This window comes from Tamandua tetradactyla, chromosome 18 (assembly GCF_023851605.1).
Source record: "Tamandua tetradactyla isolate mTamTet1 chromosome 18, mTamTet1.pri, whole genome shotgun sequence".
Lineage (NCBI taxonomy): Eukaryota > Metazoa > Chordata > Mammalia > Pilosa > Myrmecophagidae > Tamandua > Tamandua tetradactyla.
Window position 1 is genome coordinate 59,441,437 of NC_135344.1, and position 18,473 is coordinate 59,459,909.

The 18,473-nt window shown below is 43.6% G+C and overlaps 1 protein-coding gene across 3 annotated transcripts in view; it reads right to left on the bottom strand.

Annotated features, from left to right (window-relative positions):
- Nucleotides 1–8,140: 8,140 nt before the first annotated feature.
- Nucleotides 8,141–18,473, bottom strand: part of LAMA3 (laminin subunit alpha 3) — a 318,755-nt gene continuing 308,422 nt past the window's right edge. For all 3 annotated transcript variants that reach the window (XM_077135789.1, XM_077135788.1, XM_077135790.1), the window contains 7 exons: nt 17,914–18,097; nt 15,819–15,959; nt 12,947–13,106; nt 12,716–12,843; nt 10,840–10,933; nt 9,368–9,487; nt 8,141–8,659 (listed from right to left, as the gene is read on the bottom strand). In XM_077135789.1, the coding sequence (XP_076991904.1) occupies nt 8,514–8,659; nt 9,368–9,487; nt 10,840–10,933; nt 12,716–12,843; nt 12,947–13,106; nt 15,819–15,959; nt 17,914–18,097 (973 nt within the window). In that variant the 3' untranslated portion in view covers nt 8,141–8,513. The remainder of the gene's footprint in view (nt 8,660–9,367; nt 9,488–10,839; nt 10,934–12,715; nt 12,844–12,946; nt 13,107–15,818; nt 15,960–17,913; nt 18,098–18,473) is intronic.

The following is an 18,473-nucleotide window of genomic DNA, read 5'->3' on the forward strand; positions in this document are numbered from 1 at the left end:
ATAGACACTGGCACCGCCATGTCTGCTGTCTGCAGGCCCCTCCCAACGTCTGTACAGCCCGCCTTATCCGTCCAGGGGGCGACGGGAAGCCAAACAGTCTCCCTCTTCAACAGCACCCCCGTCTGCAGCCTAAATCTCGAGAAAATGGAAAATAACTTTCTGTACTTACCCGAGGCCCACATCAACCTAATGGGCAGAGTCTCCTGTGTAAGACTCGAGCTCTCATCTCATCTAGCCAATGGCCACATCACTGTAACGTCCCAGCAGGAAACAGACTTCTGGAGAGGGTCACCTCGCCCCAGCCCAGTCACGGTCACCTCCCTGTCCCTGGTCTCTGACCAGGTCAGCCCCCAGGTCTGGGAAACAGGGCTCCCTGGACTAGCTGTCGCTGCCACCCTCATCCACATCACCCTCAAGCCGGAAGCTCAAGCCTGGAGCTCAACCCATCCACCTTCGCAGGTATCTGCTCCGTGGCAACCTTACTCCTGACCTTCTGGAAGTCATCTTCCGCCTGCTTGAAGGAGAAGTCCTAGAACCATGCCCTGTTCCTGACAGTCCATGGGACGCTCCCATCCTGCCCATCAAAAAAAAAAGAAAAAAAAACAACCGAATGCTGAAGTCTGCATGCTGCACAAATTAAGAGCAGTCACCATCCGGACAGGAGGTCTTCCCCAGCTGGTTCTGGATCCCTACACTTTGCTCAGCACCCTGAGCCCCCAATTTCACTACTACGTGGCGTTAGACCAGAAGGATGCCTGCTTCTGCATCCTGGTGGACCCTGAAAGCTGTCCCGTCTTCACATTCACCTACTTCTCTCAGCCCGACTGCCCTCTCCAAACCACCTGGGCCAGCTTGCCCCAAGGATTTAAAAACTCTCCTGTTTTGTTCAGCCAAGCTGTGGATGCTGGTCTCTGAGAATGGGACTGCCCACCGGAACACAAACGTCTCCAGTATGCAGATAAGCCGCTCCTGGCTTCTACCACTTCCGCCTGTGCTCAGGCCACCATCTCTCTGCTAAACTTCCTATGCGAACAAGGATACCAGGCGTCCCTGAAAAAGGCTCAAATCATTCAAACCAAAGTCTGATTCCTCAGGTATGACCTTGACCAAGGAAAACGCCTACTAGCCCCTGAACGGGTAAAGGCCATCTGCAACATCCCTATCTCATCCACAGCAGAAGAACTCAGGTCCTTTCTTGGCCTAATCGGCTACTGTCAACTCTGGATCTGGGACTATGGAACTCTGGTCAAGCTCCTTTACAACATCCTAACTGAGGCTGAAAGCCTCCCGTTGCCACCACCACCGCCCCCACCAAAGATACGTGTCGGGTTCACCAGCTTAAGGAACGTCTCTCCTCGGCTCCAGCTCTGCATCTGCCCCATATGTCTAAACCATTTCAGCTCTTTGTGGTGGGAGGAGGAGGGCTGGCCCAAGGAATCCTTTGTCAAGACTCATCCTATAGCCCCAAGGTAATTGCTTACTTCAGCAAACAACTTGACTCCATGACCAGGGGAGGCCCTACTGCCTATGGCCATCAGCCATCGCTGCAGCTGCCCTGCTTGTCCAGGAAGCTCAAAAATTCACTTTTCGGAGAACCTCTAACCGTCCTATCCTCCCATGAAATTCGGATTATTCTTGAAACTCCAGGGCTTACCTGGATGAACAGCAGCAGTCTTCTTAAATGTCAAGCCATTCTCCTTAAATACCCTGAGGTCACTCTACAAGTCTCCAACCGACTCCACCCTGCCACACTCTTGCCTCTGCACTCCGGGGATCCAGAAACTCCCAATCTTGACTGTACTCGCAGTATTGGTCTGCAAACCAAGCCTTGAGAAGGCCTCTCTGAACACCCCATTCCTAATCCTGATCTTCAGTGATTCACCGATGGCTCCAGTTTCGTTGAAGATGGCCCCAGGTACACCGGATGGGCAGTTGTAAACAACTCACTAAAAACCGTGGCCAGTGGCACCCTCTCCCCAAATGCATCTGCCCAAAGGGCAGAACTTGAGGTGGTCCTCCAGGCCCTACGTCTCCAACAGGGCCTCCGAATAAACCTGTACACCGACAGCAAGCATGTCTGGGAAGTCCTGCAGGCCTCTGCCTAGTTATGGAAAGAAAAGGGACTGCTTGATCAACATGCCAAGGCACTGTCTCGCCTCCTCACTACAATTCTCCTTCCGCTCGAAATGGGATTTGTTCACCTACCCGGCCACCAAACAGCTGCCACTCCAGAGTCCACAGGCAACAACGCAGCAGATCACGCAGCATGGGCCACCCCCAAACTTCCAAGGTCAGGATCATCTCTTTCCTCCGAGCTCCCTGAATACTCAGCTGAAGATTTAAAGCAGGCAACTTACAAAGGTTTCAAAGTGACAAACTCATGGCTAATCCACCCTCACACCAAAACACACTTGGATTCCCAAGCTCTCTGCTCCCGAGTGCACCATTTATACCACCCGGGAGAAGAAAACCTCCTGCAAATGTGGCTCCGCTACTTGAGGTCATCAGCACCGGTACAATCCATTCTCCAGCAACTCCTCGCCCACTGCCCTGTCTGCCAAAGACCCAACACGCTGGCCCAACTAGAAGCCCCAAGAAGCCAGAAAGCTCTTGTTCAACCCATCCCTATACCCAGGTCAGCAATGGCAAGTAGACGTCACCGAGATGCCTCGTGCCCTCGGCCACGGCTGCCCCCTGGGATCCGCAAGCCAGTTTTCTGGCTGGCCAGAAGCATTCCCCTGCTGCCTGGTCCCCAAAGGCAAACTCAAGCGCCCCCCTTTTGAGCGCGTGTTTGGCAGACCTTGGTCTTTCTGTAATCACCTGGGCGGGGAGGATAAGCTGCCTATGCCTCGTGAGGGGGGAACTGTGGAGCCAGTCATCGTCAGCTGGCGGCCATCAACCCTAAGGAGGCGGTCACGGACGCCCGCGGGAAGGTCCCTTGCGCATGCGCAGTGTAAAGGCCAACAAATCAGAAACAGCCCGTCTGCAGCTAGCCCAATTACGGTTATCATTTCTAACTTGCCTTATGATGGGTCCACGATGCCTTAACCGAACCTTTCCGCATCCTGCTGTGTATAAAAACCTGCAGCTGTTTGTACCTCCTTTGTCCCGACTTGAAACAGCACCCGCAAGGCTTTGTGCCCTGCTGCGCAGCACAAGGCGATGCTTCAAGCCTGACCTCTGGTGTCGCGTCCTGCTTCAGAAGCCGCTGGGCTGAAGGCTGTGCCCCAGCGCCAGGGGTGCAATACTCCAAGACACTGGAGGCCAAAAGAAACATCAACGCACCCGTCCGTCAAACCCCACCCTCTGGGCACAACTCCACCATCACCCCGATCCTCCTGTCCCACTCCCCAGGGGCACCTGGGCCGTGCTCACTCCAAGCCCTTCATGCTGGAAGGGGCCGCCATGCTCACTCTAACCCCTTCATGTTGGAAGGGGCCGCCAACAACACAGGGTAGGGAAATGGAACCAGCCGATGCCCCAGACAGGCTGGTCCCTCTAGGCTTCAGGACTTATCTGGTCCGGGAACCTACCTGGAGGTCAGAGATCTCCAGAAAATCACCCCAGAGCATGGAAACCCCCAGAGTCCCATACATTGCCCTAGGTGTTCTTCAAGATCGGCCAGAATGGCCTTGGTTGGGGTCTGGCAAGTCATGTACCTATACTTTTCTTAATCAGTTAGGACAAATTCCTAGAATCAGAATGCACATTTTAAGGTTTTGATCTCTGTTGCTAAATTGCCACTTTCCTCCTACCAATATACAATCCTATTATTTATTTATTTTTCCTATTATTTAAAAACTTTTGTCAATATGATGGATAAGAGTAATGTCTTTCATATTTTACATTTATTTGATTGCTAATTAGATTGAGATAGTTATAAGCTAATGGCAATTCATATTTCTTCTTTTGTAAATTATCACGTCTTTTGGCCATTTTGCTGTTGGGTGTATTTTTAACTAATCTGTAAGAGCTCTGAATTTGTAAGAATATTACAGGTGTTTTGTTATATGTTACATGTATTTTTTCAGTTTTGCCATATGTACATTTAATATTCTTACATGATCATATCTATGAATGCTTTCCTTATAATTTCTTTATTTGGTGTCATGTTTAGAAAATTACTCCTCCAACTAAGATTATGTAAATAATTCTCCTAACATTTTCTTCTGCATTTTTTTGTTGTATTTATTTCACTTGAATCTTTAATCCACATAGAATTGTTTTTGTGTAAGATATCAGGTAAGGATCTTCATCTATCTTATTTTCAAGTGCCTAGCCATTTACCGAACTTCAAGGGGACATATGTTTTCAGACCAAAAAAAAAAAAGAAGACAAGAAGACATTTCAGTGTGCCCTCTCAGATAGAAAGGCAAAGAGGAAGATAAGCTAGGAAACTGACAAAATGAGGAGGCTAACTCTAGAATATAAATGCTGACGTTTTGGGAAAAGAGCTGCTGCTCATACCAAGAGTTCTCTGACTTCTTGAAAAACAAGTATTTATATTACAGATGCAATATTGTCAAATCCTATGTCTACTACAGGAGTTTTTTTTTTTTCCTTAATTTGAAATACATCTCATTTATCACACAGCAACATAATATATAACACTGTGGCGTCATCCAACATTCCTCCATTGTTTGCTTCCTTAGAAAGGCAACTCAGAAAAGGTGATACACAAAAGTCACAAGTAGAATAGGAAACATGTTAGGTCTTGGTTTTTATGTATTTTTTGGACATTGACATTCCTTTCTTAGAAATAATTAAAGCCATAGGGAAGCATCTGACTTCTAACTTTACAGTATTGTCCATAGTAGCAGTATTAGCAACGATATTCTCACAGCATTTTACATCCATCATTGCCAATGACTCTCAGAGACGCCTTGTGAAGTACTGGAGGTACTTTCTGTCTTTCAAACATCTTGACTATTCTAAACTACGTGACAGAAGACCTGCATGCTTACACCTCAGCTGAAAGTATAGATCCAAGGGAGCAAGAAGTGGCTCAGATGCAAGTGACTTTTAACAGCAAAGGATCTTCTCCAAGGGGCAGAATTAGGGCTTTCCTGGGTGGGGGTGGGGGGGCTTTCCTCTTACCATGGGAGGTGGAAGGAAAGTCATCACAGGGAACTAAGGAGCAGGAGACAAATCCCATTTGGGAGCTGGGCTGGTCAGGATCTGTCAGAGCTGCATCTGGACTCTAGTCCAGGAAGACACCCAAAGTCCTACGGTGAGCTTCAGTTTCCTGACAGTCTTTCCTGACCCCACACTGCCACTCGAGGACAATGTCTTCCTTGGAAAAAACATGAAAAGTAAGGATCTTGTTCTCTGTTTGACAGCACTGCAGTTGAATGCTAGATACATTCAGTCACTTATTTTCCAGAATTTAGAATTCATTTCTGAGGAAGCTTTTTTCCTGCAGGATTAGCAAATACATTCTGAGAGCTTTCCTTTTGAATGGACAACAGGCTTGAGCTACACCACCAGATCACAGCTCCATTATAACTGTCCAGAAATGCATGCTCCCTTAGTGGGAAACCACTAAAGTTACTAATTATATAGCAAATGCCTTTTGAGCAAAGGATGGTTTAATCAGTATGTGTGTGCTACGCTGTGTGTATTCATGGAGAATGAAGTGATACAGAAAGTTCCGGGTGAAACTTCTAATTCTCATTTTATCAGTGACTCAGTGTAGAGTAAAATAATCCACACATTCAAAATTTATAGAGAATAAAACCTTCTAGCAATGGAAAGTTACATTTTACATTCTGGGGTCATATATGTCTTCATAAGCAAGGGAAAAAAAAACATTTCTAGTAAATAGTATTCCTCATCTCATTTATATTCTATAAAATTAACCAAGTCATCAGTCCTAAGAAAAATTTGGCCTTGACCTACCCAAAGTTGGAATTAGTTAAAAACAAATAACTAGGGGATTAGAAGAGAGAAGCGTTAAAGTGGGTGGCAGAGCAGAAGTTGGGGTTTTACAGGACAACTCTGGGGAGTGGGAGTGGGGGTAGAGAAAGGAGCAGAGTGAAAGTTCTCCATTGAGCAGTGGGACCACTTCCTGTCTGGGAGGCAGGGACAGTCAGCATGCCCTGCCCTGTGCCACCGGCCTCTGACGTGGTTACCATGGGTGTTTTGAGAAGTGAGGTTCAGGTGCCTTGAGGGTGATGAAAAAAGTCTTGGTAATGGATGGTGGTGATATGAGCACAACATTGTGATCTTGAATGGAATTAACACCATTAAAGTATACATTTAAAAATAGTTAAAATGGGAAATTTTGTTGTGCGTTGCCACAATTTTAAAAAATGTAACAAAAAATGTCCTGAGAGATGCTGAAGGAAGCAGACGCATAAAGGCACATGATTGCTTTTAGAGTGACTCTGGATCCCTAGAATGACCATTGCCAAGGCAGCTGTGCTGGTGGCTTCATCATAACCTAAACCCATCCCCATCCCCAACTTGACCCAAATGGAACCAGCTGGGGACCTGTAGTGGCCTGGTCAGAGTCAACAACCTGTCATCCTACTGTCCCTACTAAGCCTCTTATACCACAGGCAGCCCAGTGTCAGTGAGCCTGTGAGCCAGGAAGAAGACAAGAGCAATAATATTTGTATAGCACTTTACAGTTTACAAATAAATTCCATGATGGTTCAGTTGAGTTGCTATAAACATTCCTTTCACAGAATGCATATTTAGAATTTGAGACTAGCCATGTGGAGGGCTTTCTGTCTCCTCAACTGTCATTCCATCTGTGATACCCTCTGCTGCTTTCTGGTGGCTGGAATTTTCATCAGTAAAGGCGGAAGGGCAGCACTTCTCCAAGCTATTACAAAATAGAGACAAAACCACTGGTATTAGCTGCCCTTCGTAATGCTTCTAGGAAGTGCTAAAAGTAATTAGCACGAATGAATGTTGTAGATTCAGTTAGGTTAACATCAAGAACCCAGGGAAGAGACTTATTGGTGTAGTGTAGCCCTGACAAAGACAGGAAACAGAGGCTCTTGAGGCGAGGGGAGGCTTGGCTCCTGGGTGGTAACTGCCCAGTGGATTTTTCATTTGAAAAGCAATGTTTTCAGAAGCACCTAATTTAGAGTCAGGTCTCTCAACCTCCAAACTTAGCCTCCTTGAAGGCCCACAGCCCAGCTTCTGTAGGATGCTTCCTGTGAAAGGGACTGTGACGTCAGGTGATCATTCTATTTTTATATAGGTATGGTTCTTAGAAAGGATGTCTGTTGGACAGCAGTGGAGGGTCATAGAAGATTAAGTTCTTTTTTTTCCTTTTATGCTGTACACAGGGGGTCACATTTCATTCTTTTTCCATGTGAGTAACCACTTATTGCAGCATCATTTGTTGAATTTTTGTTTGGTTTTTCATTTGTTTGTTGGAAGTGCATGGACCGGGAATCGAATCCAGGTCTCCCACATGGCAGGTGAGAATTCTACCATTGAATTACCTTTGCACCCCCCAGATTAAGTTCTCTTTTGACTCATTTTCAGAGTTGTAGTATATGCAGCTATCAAGACATCATTTAGGATTACTATTTATAATTTTTAGAATTATTTGCTATTTTTCTCCTGCACAAATACTATGTAGAAGATACAGAAATGTTGCCATAGTCCTGTTCGGGAAAATGATACTGAATAATATTGAACTAGTACATCTTTCCTTATTTTTCAGATAAAACTGGAGGTGATCCCTCCTTCCCATTGACTTCTGTTAGCTTGTGCTACAAAGCATTAATTATGTACGTGTATCCATCTCACCTCCCCTACGCGAGAGTTCCTGTCCTCCCAGAACTGATAGCTATATCCCAGACTTGGTAGCAGACTGAGGAAGTCTAGGATTGGGGAGCCAAATAGAATTAGGGATTCATTAATTCAGTCTGTTAGTTATTTACCATTTTATGAACATGATCTGCCTCTTCATTGGATTGCACATTCCTTAAGAGGGCAGGAATCACTTCTCATCCCTCACGGTGGTCCCAGCACTGAGCATGCACATTACCTCATCAGTGTGTGTTCCCCTGTGTTGTAGGAAGCACATCTAACAGGTAGCTGAGCACCTGATACAATGAACACTGAGCAGGAAGGCACTGTTATTTGTTAATAAAATATTATTTATAAGTATACCATGTTTATTTAATTCCATAAATTATCATCCTTTAACATTTGTAAAAGTTTTGTGATTTTAAAGTGCTTTAAAACATACTTTAGTTTTTTAATAAGTGGAAAATAATGTTCTATAAAAGACTTAATTTTTAATGGAAAATAGTACCAAAAGCATGTAACAAGTGGTTCATCTTCTTGAAAAAATGGGTTTTTTATATAAAATATATATGTACCACTGAATGCAAAAATGCCCAATGACAGGTATATGGTCAGAACTCAAAATAAGATTTGCTATGAAGCCAGTCCAGATGGTGTCTTAAGATCAAGAATGATCTCAAAGAGGGTGAAGGAGGTGGCTGGGCGAATCAGTGCTTTGGGCAGTGAATTTCCTTGCTGTGTTAGAGGTCAGGACAGCCATTCAGGTTGACGGCCCCGTGGACCTCTGCGGCTCTGGTGACAGGGACAGGGACATGGTTGACTTGAATATTCTTTAGACAGCCAAAAAATGGTTTCCACACAGGGAGCTTCAGTGTCTTCAAATTGGCTGAAAGAGAAAGGGAGAGGCATTTAATGGTAACATGTGCTGCCAAAATTAATGCACGCTCTATTTTTAAAAAATGGTCTCAATCGTGGCCCACCCAGTGCATCTCCTCCTCCTCGGGCAGCTTCTGACACACCACCTACTGTGCAAAATCAACAACTGGGTTTCATGCTCTTCAGAGAAGGAGATTCCACAGCCCAATTCCATAGATAATAATTCTTGTGCTTTTTGTAGACTATGAAAGACCTATAAAATTAACCACTGGAGGCCCATAAAACGGTGAAATAATGAAAAGGTTATTTCCAGGCAAAAATCAGCCTGCCTGATTTTCTTGTTCTGGCCTCACAAAGCCGGCAGTAAAACTAAATGTCTGGAGAGGAGAGACCCATGTCTCAGCCCCTTTCTGGGTTCTTTGTTGATATCATAATTCTAGGTTATGCAGCCTCTCAAGAGATGCTGATGACACTGCAGAATTGAGACAAGGGGGAGCAGGAACAGTGTGGCCGGGGCTTGCCCTGAAATGGGCCCATTGTTGGCATCTGGGTTTCCCCAGGTACTGGAGCAGCAGGCCTCGGCATCCTCACCTACCAGTCAAAGGCTGCCCTGCTAGCCACCATGGACCGGGTTATAATATTTATTGGGTTAAGATGAAAATGTTAACAGCTGACATGGGACAACACGGGGTGTGGAAGAAGTCAGGGCAAGAGTTACCTGGGACACCTCCAATGTGTAGTGGCTCCAGAGTGCTGGCAGGTGGGAAGATGAACCATTTAGCTTTGTAGCTATTGTCTGTATCCACTTCCAGGTGCAGGTGGTTTCTTTTTATGGTGACTGGAGGAAAAGAAGCTAGTCAAGTCTACTGCCCAAGGAGAGCCCACTGTTTAAAACATACATGTTGTGTCTCCACTGCCTTCATTTTAACTCATCCCTATTGGCCCCATGGAAACACTGTTTGAAGGAGTTTGGTCGACCTAGATTTAAATTCAACTAACTTCTTCTGAACATCAGGCAGTGTTTAGGTGCTTCCACATAACATCATCAAATTCAATCCTTAAAATAAGTCTATGAGGAAGATATCTCCCCATTTCACAGATAAGAGACTGTGGTTAATAGAGGAGCTTGCCAGGAATACTTGATTATGTTTTGAAAGAGGTGGGATTCAAGCTCTGGTCTGCTATCTCCAGGATCTCAGCTTTCCTCATAGGAAGCTTCTTTCATAGGATCTCAGCTACTTTCCAAGAAGTCAATGACTTCTGAAAACTGAGTCCAGGGTCAGTAGCTCTTGATCCTCTAAACAAAATTCCTCTTATGTTAAAAATCTTAGCTAGTTACAAAGATGCAAGCTGCAAAGTAGCTTTCAAATTAGCCAAAATAACTTTTTACAAAAGGTAATTTTGGCCAATATAGATTGATATATCTTCAAACTAATATCTACAAGTTATAAATAAAAGAGTAGATTATATTTGAGAGGATATGCCTGTTCTCTACACTGTGATTCGTTTAATAGTTTGCATCACTATTAACTAATTGCTGGCAAAAATTACCCCAAAATGAGCCTTCACAATATACTAATAAAAGGAAATATTTACTGAGCACCTACTATATACCAAATACCATGCTAAATACTTCCATATATAATCCAATTGAATTTTCACAACCCTAGGAGGCTTCCATTATTTTTACCTCCATTTTACAGATGAGAAAACTAAAGGGAAAAAATTAAGTTGCCCAAGTAGTGTAAGGGATGGAACTGAGATTTGATCTCCATTCTTTGATCTCAAAATCTAAGTCACAATGTTAAACTACCTCAAGAAAATAAACACAGCTTGTCAGTTTCCTGAGCTCAAAAACAAAAGCAAGGGTTGGCATCGGTGGCTCAGTGGCAGAGTTCTTGCCTACAGTGCCAGAGACCCAGGTTCGATTCCCAGTGCCTGCCCATGCAAAAAAAAACCACCAACAACAAAACCAAAATACCTCAGTGTACTTTTGAGATCTGGAGGCAGCAGCCATGGATTATATAAAGCACATTTGGAGTTGAGAACAGACTTGTCAGCCTGATAGCTGGCACGGTCAGGGAGTAATGAGCTGATGGACAGACTAAGGTTGTATTTGGGGTATTCAAGTCAAGATGGAAAGAGTCTGAAAGTTTCCATGCATGAATGATAGACTGCTAGATGTCATACCTGCCACCAAGTGCCACTGTCCATCACACAGAGACTGCTTTGGGGAGACTGATGTAAAGATTCCATCACCCTCACTGTACCCAGAGGCCATGACCTGGAACACACATGCATTTCCTTATTTCCTTCAGAGAAGGAGGCGGTGCCAACTTTCCCCTGCCACCTTTCCTTTCCAACCCTTGCCGCCTGACAGCCTAAGGGCACTTTACATGTTGGCCCCTCTTCTGGACCAGGGATGACACAGAGCCCAATGCTTTGGAAGAATCTCTCTGCTGCATTCCTTCCAGGCAAGCAAGCTGCCAACCCCAGGCCTTGTCTGCAGTTGCTGCCAATGACATTGTACCCTTCCCTCCCAAGCAGCCCTGCCCCATCAGGCCCTACTGAAAGGTTACTGATTAATATTGAGGATCCCCCTTAGCAATTAATTCATGAAAGTGGTACTGCGTAGAAGGGCATGTGAAATTTGGGGAGCAAAAATGCTGGCTGAGGCTTACACCCTGCTGCGAGGGCCAGCCAATTATAATAAAGCAATGGATGCATTACTTAGAGAGGCATTCTCGTCCAAGAAATTTAAAGCGATTGCATTAGTTTAGGGTGTACATTAGGTATCAGGCACGCAGCATGTTATTGTGCACCGGCCCCCATTCCCACTCTCTAGGTCAGGGTCTCCTCTAGGATCCTCAAAGGCCTGAATCAAGGTGAGTGAACTGAGAGGACTAAAATAAGCCCATTTATAAATTATTTACATGTAATTTGCATATAGCTTGATTATAGCCTCTCCTTGCTCAATTTTTGAGCTAAACAATGTCCCTGCTGCTACGAAGGTCATCAGGTCCTTGATTTCAATTTTGTGTGTGTGTGTGTGATTCTTTCTTTTCCACAATTGCTTACTGGAGACTCTTTACCAAGTCTTCTGAAAAGCCACCTTCCCTCTATCCCCTAGCAAAGGAAAGTGCTGGCTTTTCCGGGCTAGCAGAGACCTGCTCAGACTTAAAAAGTGCTCTAGGAATTTTAGCTATTTTATTTTCCTCTGAGATTATTTTTTCTTACATTGAATAAATTGTGAACTGATGGAGGTGAAAAAAGTGAGATATTACCAATCTTTGACTTGAGGCCTTATCTAAGTGAGGCTTTCTGGAAGACTGTGGTTTTAAGGAAACTTCTTGAGGAGAAAAGAGATGCAACTGGATGGTTGAAAATAAGATAATGGCCCAGGCCTGTGAGTGATGGAAAGGGTGAGGCAGCAGAAGCATAAACTGAAGAACGAATCCAGGAGGAACTAAAAGAAGCTGGTGTGGAGCCCCAGAGGCCAGCATGGCCGGGAAGGCTGGGTTATCGTATAGAGAGAATAAGGAGAGTCTGAAACTGCTTTATGGGCACAGAGCCATGGGCATGGGTGTGACACGCAGAGGTGAAAGGTGACACAACCCATTCCATTCATTCTGGTACTGGCCTTATGAATAAAAGAAGAGATGTGGTCAGGGTAAGGGGGAAGAGAAAAAACAAATATAGATGGCCAGCTTCTATAATTTCAATGAAAGCCCTAAGATACAAGAATTACTAACATACTTTACAGATAAGGAAACTGAGTCTGAAGGAGGTTAAGTAACTTGCCTAAGGCCATACAGTTAAGAGGTGGAGCTGGAATTCAGCCCAGTTTGTTTGATTTTTCCCAATTTTAAAGATGAAGAATAGAAAACATGATAATATTACTTGCTAAAGGAAAATGTTAATTAAGCTCTGAAATAAAGTCTCTTAACTACATGATTGGTTTTTACTTTCTATCATAACTTCATCAACTTATGGTCTCCAGAAATAGAATCTGGAGTAAATTCAGTAAATCCATATAACCTTCCCATTTCATCAGACTATTACATACCTTTCCTGCCTCCATATAAACACATAAATGCTTCCCAGCATTTCCAATGTGTATTAGGATTCCAGTGAGATTTCTTGGGCGAATGCTGAAAACAATCTTAAATTCTGGCCCCAAATGCACAGAATTTGCTTTCAAAAGAGAAAAAAAACAAGTTAAAACATCATATTTAAGAAAAAGTGTGGAGTTTTTAAGACTCAAAGCATAAGTAAGTTCTACCCAACTGCTCCTTACCTAGTATGACATGACCTCCTTCTTGAGGGAAGAAAGTACCTTTCTCCAAAGAACCACCCATGCAGGGTGACACTCCAAAGCTCGCAGAGGGAGTACCCAAGGTTTTTAAATCCAACTGAAAGTTCTTCAGGCATCCCACAAAGCTGTTTTGGGGGAGGCTCTGCAACCAACCAGAAGAAAAAGCAAATTGTATTACCCATACCTCTCAGAAATGAAGGGGGAGCTAAGGTAAAGAGCAGGGGCAGCTTGTCAGCAAGAAAGGGAGGGACTCATCCTTTTGCTTCAAAGAGTCAGGCGAGCCTGACTGCTCCATTTGCCATGCCCCCTCCCACCCCCGACCCCCCCGCCCGATGGTGCCAAGAGAAATCGGAATACCAGATGTCTGGTGATTCGTCAAAGTTTGAAGGTGCCACCAAACCACGTGGGGTGTGTATAGGGGGCAAGGAGAGGAGGAGGCTGCGAGCTTGTGCTGGAATAAGAACAGGGAGGTTGATGTGACTCTGGTCCACATAGACAGATCAGCAACATGAGGAAATTTCCACCTTAGGGTTCACAGATCTCACTGTCTCTTTTTAAGTACAAGCTACTTCTAAGGGCTTCATGAGCCAGTGTGATAACTAAATGCTAGACAGCTGACTGACTAAAGAGGCCAAAAGTTCCGAAAATAATGAAGCGTGAAAAAGCTCTCTGCATCATTGGGTTAAGTGCACCACCAAAAAAAATCACCAGTGCTATAGAGTTAAAATAAAACTCGGTGTGCATAATCAGGGGGCTTGCATGGAGTCCTATGCCTCCATAGGCTCATGGATGGGCTTCCAGGGTTCTGCAACCCCTTAACTTATACATTAGCTCTTCTCTGTATGCACATTTTCTTGGAGAGAGGGACCGTAACTTTGATCAGATTCTCAGAAAAGGTTGAGAATCCTTAGGTTAAGAGTCATTGAATAAAATTCCTCAGTTTCCTCCTAGAATAAAGGCTTTTAGGATTCTGAAACCCTACATGATAGAAGACATAATAGTTAAGAGAAAATGGTACTACTAGAGATAGATGTGGTACCAGTGTCAATAATAAATTATTGATTTGGTTTCCTATGAAATTTTTAATTTCTCCAGATTGGTCATTGTGCAATGAAGAGTCTATATCTAAAACCAAGTTCAGACTCTCCATGATAGAGGCCCAAAGTTTACATTTAATCCCTATAGGCAGACTGCAGATTTTAGTATTCAGAAGCAAGATATGTTTGATTGGAAGTTGCCTGCCCTTTGAAAGGTTATGGAGGAGTGCTAATACAATGTATTGTGCCCTCAGGCTGAAGAAAGGCTGTGAAAGGAATTTTGGCTTGTAAAGAAAGTAGCAAATGGGGTGCTTGCTACTGAATGCCCCAGATATCAGGATGCTGGGTATGAGGAGAGTGGTTTTAAGACAATTTATCCAGGTCAGAAGAATACCTAAATTGTACCCTTGAATAGCCACCCTATCGTCCTTTCTGAGAGGGAAATAGATACAGAGATTGAGGTAAAGCAAAATTATACTTTTACTTGCTGATGCTTTGTCCCAGATCCCAGTACAATATTCAAGTGGTTCAGGACCTGCTGTGCCACTTCTATTTCAAAGCCCAGATATTGTGTCTTGGCCCTTGCCTCCCACATTGCAAGCAACACCACACCAGAATGTGCTACCAGCTCCAGAGGAAAAGGGCAAGAGGGGGAGAACATTTGCCATCCATTTAGGTGGAGGACAGTTCTTACGCCCGAGGGTTGACAGAACCATCTTACTTAACTTTGTGGGAGAAGGAGAATCTAGGAGAAGATAGGTGGGTGAGACAATTATAGAGTGCAACTACCTCTCTGGCAGCATTGAGAGGGACAGAGGGAGGAGGCACTTACAAAAGCTCTTGCCCTGGAGCTGTGGCCCAATCAGAGCCTTTGAATTTGACAAGTCCAGCCAAGCTCCCTTCCTTCTCAGAGATACAGGGAATTTTGAGTTTCCCTAGACCAACATTTCCCCAAATTTGATTCTTGAGATAATCTTATGTTATTTAGGATATTAAATAATATTAAAACACACATTAAGTTCTTAAGTTATTCCTTTTTCAATTCTCTTTCCAGCCTTCTGATTAGGACAAGAATCAAATAACAGTTTAGTGTAGTGTGTTTTAAACAGTTCTTGATCACTTGCGAAGCTCCGTTTTTCACAGGCCACCATCTAGCTAAACTTTAAAACACTGTTTTTTTTTCGTGGTAAGCATTTCATAATACTTATTTTTATGGTTACCTACTACTTATGGTAAGGGATATTTGGTTTCCATTTACAGTTGTGATAAAAAGATCCTTTAAAAACAAATTTAAACCAAATAGTGAGCCCGTTGGGTACAAACTACTAAATAAATATTTCAGCTCTATACGATGAAGATGGTGAAGGCAGCACAAAATACTAAAGTTTGGAAAACATTATCGTAACCAAAAAACTCCTTCTATAACCTAAAGCTTCTATTTTTGAAGTGAAACTAAGAGAATTATGTTTACAAAGTCAAGAAGGAGCCCTATATTCACTCCTTTGGAGCCTGTATCTCAACCTGCAGTTAAAAATGAGGGGTTAAGGGGTGCACGGGTGCTTTAGTGGTAGAATGCTTACCTTCCATGCGGAAGACCCGGGTTTGATTATCGGATCATGTCCCCCCCACCCACCCAAAAAAAGAGGGGTTAAGGATGGGGAATAGGTATCTTTTCTGTGGGACTTCTGGACATTAATAAGATATTAAAAAAAAATCATTTATAGTATTTTGAGGATCCTGAGGATCTCGTATTATTAGAATGATTGTATTACAAGGTGAGCTGTGTTCATCTACAGCTCTGAAGTATAACTCTTTACCTTTGGTTTTCCTGACGGGGATGATCCCAGGGAAATGGGGGGCCGAATGCTGAAGGTGGAGTTCCCAGGCAAAACTCCTTCCCGGGCCCTCAGCCCGTCCACAACCAAGCGCCCCTTTTCTCCATCTTGTCCAAACACCACCTTAAGAGTAAAGGAAATTAATTAATTTATAAGTAACTTTGACAGTTGGTGCCGCATTTTATTAGTGGTCACAGAAAAATTTTTTTTAAATGTTTTTCTGTTCCCTCAAATACTTTTTAAAAGTATGGGACGGGCCACAGTGGCTCAGCAGGCAGAGTTCTCCTCTGTCATGCCGGAGAACTGGGTTCAATTTCCGGTGCCTGCCCATGTGAAAAAAAAGGGGGAGATTTTCCCTCTCAGTATTGTCATTAGCTTCATTATTTAGGAAGATTATGTTAAATATTAAGCTAAAAAAACTGGTTCTTGCTCAAGAGTGAACCAATAAAATGATACAATTGATATGGGAACTTATACAAAAGACAAACAACTGAAGCCCCAGAGGCACATAAGTAAAAAATAAACAAACACAAATGTAACAAAGAAGAAAGAATAGTTTGCCTAAAGGTGAGAGGAGGCCAAATCATGCTTGCCCTTGATCAGGGATCTGGAACAAGGGGAAAAGGGCTGATTTCGTTCTATCAAGTGGAGCAAGCATTTCACAATGTTTACTAAAATGTGGAGCTAGTGTGGTTTCTTCCACTACACGGCTATGAGACTATTCACTCATGACCCCCAAATTCATACGCCCAGCTAGGACCTCTAGACTCTACTGCCTAGTGATGCTTGGGCTTGAATGTCTAGCAGGCAACTCAACCTTAACTTTTCCTCAGCAGAACTCCTAGTCTCCCCTAGCCCTAAACAGTTTTTTTTTCCCTGGCCATGCCTACCTCCTCTCCATCTTTTCCATCTCAGTAAAAGCCCTACCACTGGCTCAACTGCTGGTTGAAAATCTCATTTTCTCACAGGTGATATTCAATCCCCTAGTAAGCCATCTGGGCTCTACCTTCAGAGTATCTCTGATGGTCACTTCTCTCCACCCCACCACGGCCTCTCTAAGAAAGGCAACAGCGTCCATTTGGTCTTCCTACTTCTCCTCTTGCCCCCTTTTAGTCTCTTCAGTTAAAGAAGATTTAAAAAATATAAATCTGTTCATATAACTCTCCCGTTCAAGACTATTCAAAAGCCTCAGAGAAAATCAGAATAAAATCCAAGGCCTTACCTTGGCCTTCAAGGTTTCTTTTGCTAGCCCTGCTTCTCAACACTCTCTTTTATGTTCAGTCAGCTCCCACCACTGGGTCTTTGCACTTGCTATTCTTTCTGCCTGGAACACCTTGCCCATAACTTCTTAGGATTGTCACCTTCTTCCCTGACTGCCCTATCAAAAGTTGTCTTCCTACTCTGTCATTCCCTTATCTGCTTTATTGTTTATTTCAGAACACTTACCAGCATTGAACATTATATTGGATATTTTTTGTTTATATGCTCCATGAGGTCAGCTCATTAAATATTTGTTGAATGACTAAGGGCGACTTGGTAGTAACTCAATTTTTTTTTTAGTTTCAGTTTCCCTATCAGAAAAAAAAAAAAAAAAAAAAAAAAAAAAAATATATATATATATATATATATATATATGGGTCCCTCTTTGCCTTAAACTGTGTTTCTTTAAATCTGGGTGCCTTCAGGCAGGAGTGAGGATGCTAGGAATGTGGGTCTTCTCACTTGAGCTACAGGGAAGGCATTAGGCCCTGAGAGGGACCTGAATTCCTGAAAATAGGCCCTGAAGGAGAGAAATGGTTCAAGAAGCAGCAGTGGGAGTAGGCAAGGGGAAGTGGCAGCTCCAGGATGTGTGGAGGGGACTGAAGACTCAGGGGGTGAAGCCAATTTTGGCTAGGACGACATCTCTGAACGGCATGTGTAGTGGTCTCTGGGGCCAAGATGGTACACTCAGGGCCCTCAACCACATGAGTTCCTTCCAGGGCTTTGTGCCTGGGAAGAATGCTGGGCTCCTTTTATCTGCTCCTCAAACAGAGACTTCAGCACCAACTGGAGGTCCTAATGCAGCCTGAGCTCTTACCGTGTGCCACTTTCCATCATTGCATTTCTCTTTGCTTTTAAGTCTCAGTTTTCTCCCTTCTGTTCCCAATGCAAAGACCAGACGTCCTTTTGACAGATAAAGCGCCATGAAGGAGTTCTTAGTCCCCATGTAAAACACGAGCCCTCTGGATGATGTCGTCTGCACATCCATAGCAAAGTATGATCTGTGAGGCGAATAAAGCAAAAGGTAAAGAAGGAAATAGAGGATTTTAGTGTTTCTCTGACTCTCAGAGCTGGAAACAAGCACCCAAACTGCCATTTTTCAAATGAATAAACTAAGGCTTATTAAATGACCTATCTCTTGGGAACTTTTAAAAATCATCATGAGTTCTGAAAGGTTTTGCGATACAATTTCCTTATTGCCTTGGGGCATAAAGAGGAACTTTTATGGCAAAGTTAACTAGTAGTATACATCTCAGCAGAGGGTAAGAAGGGGCAAGCTTATATATTTTTTTCTCTCTTTTTAAAATTTAATTTTCAATTAAAAATAAAAAACTTTTTATTTTGAAATAATTTCCTTTATAAGATAGTTGAAAAACA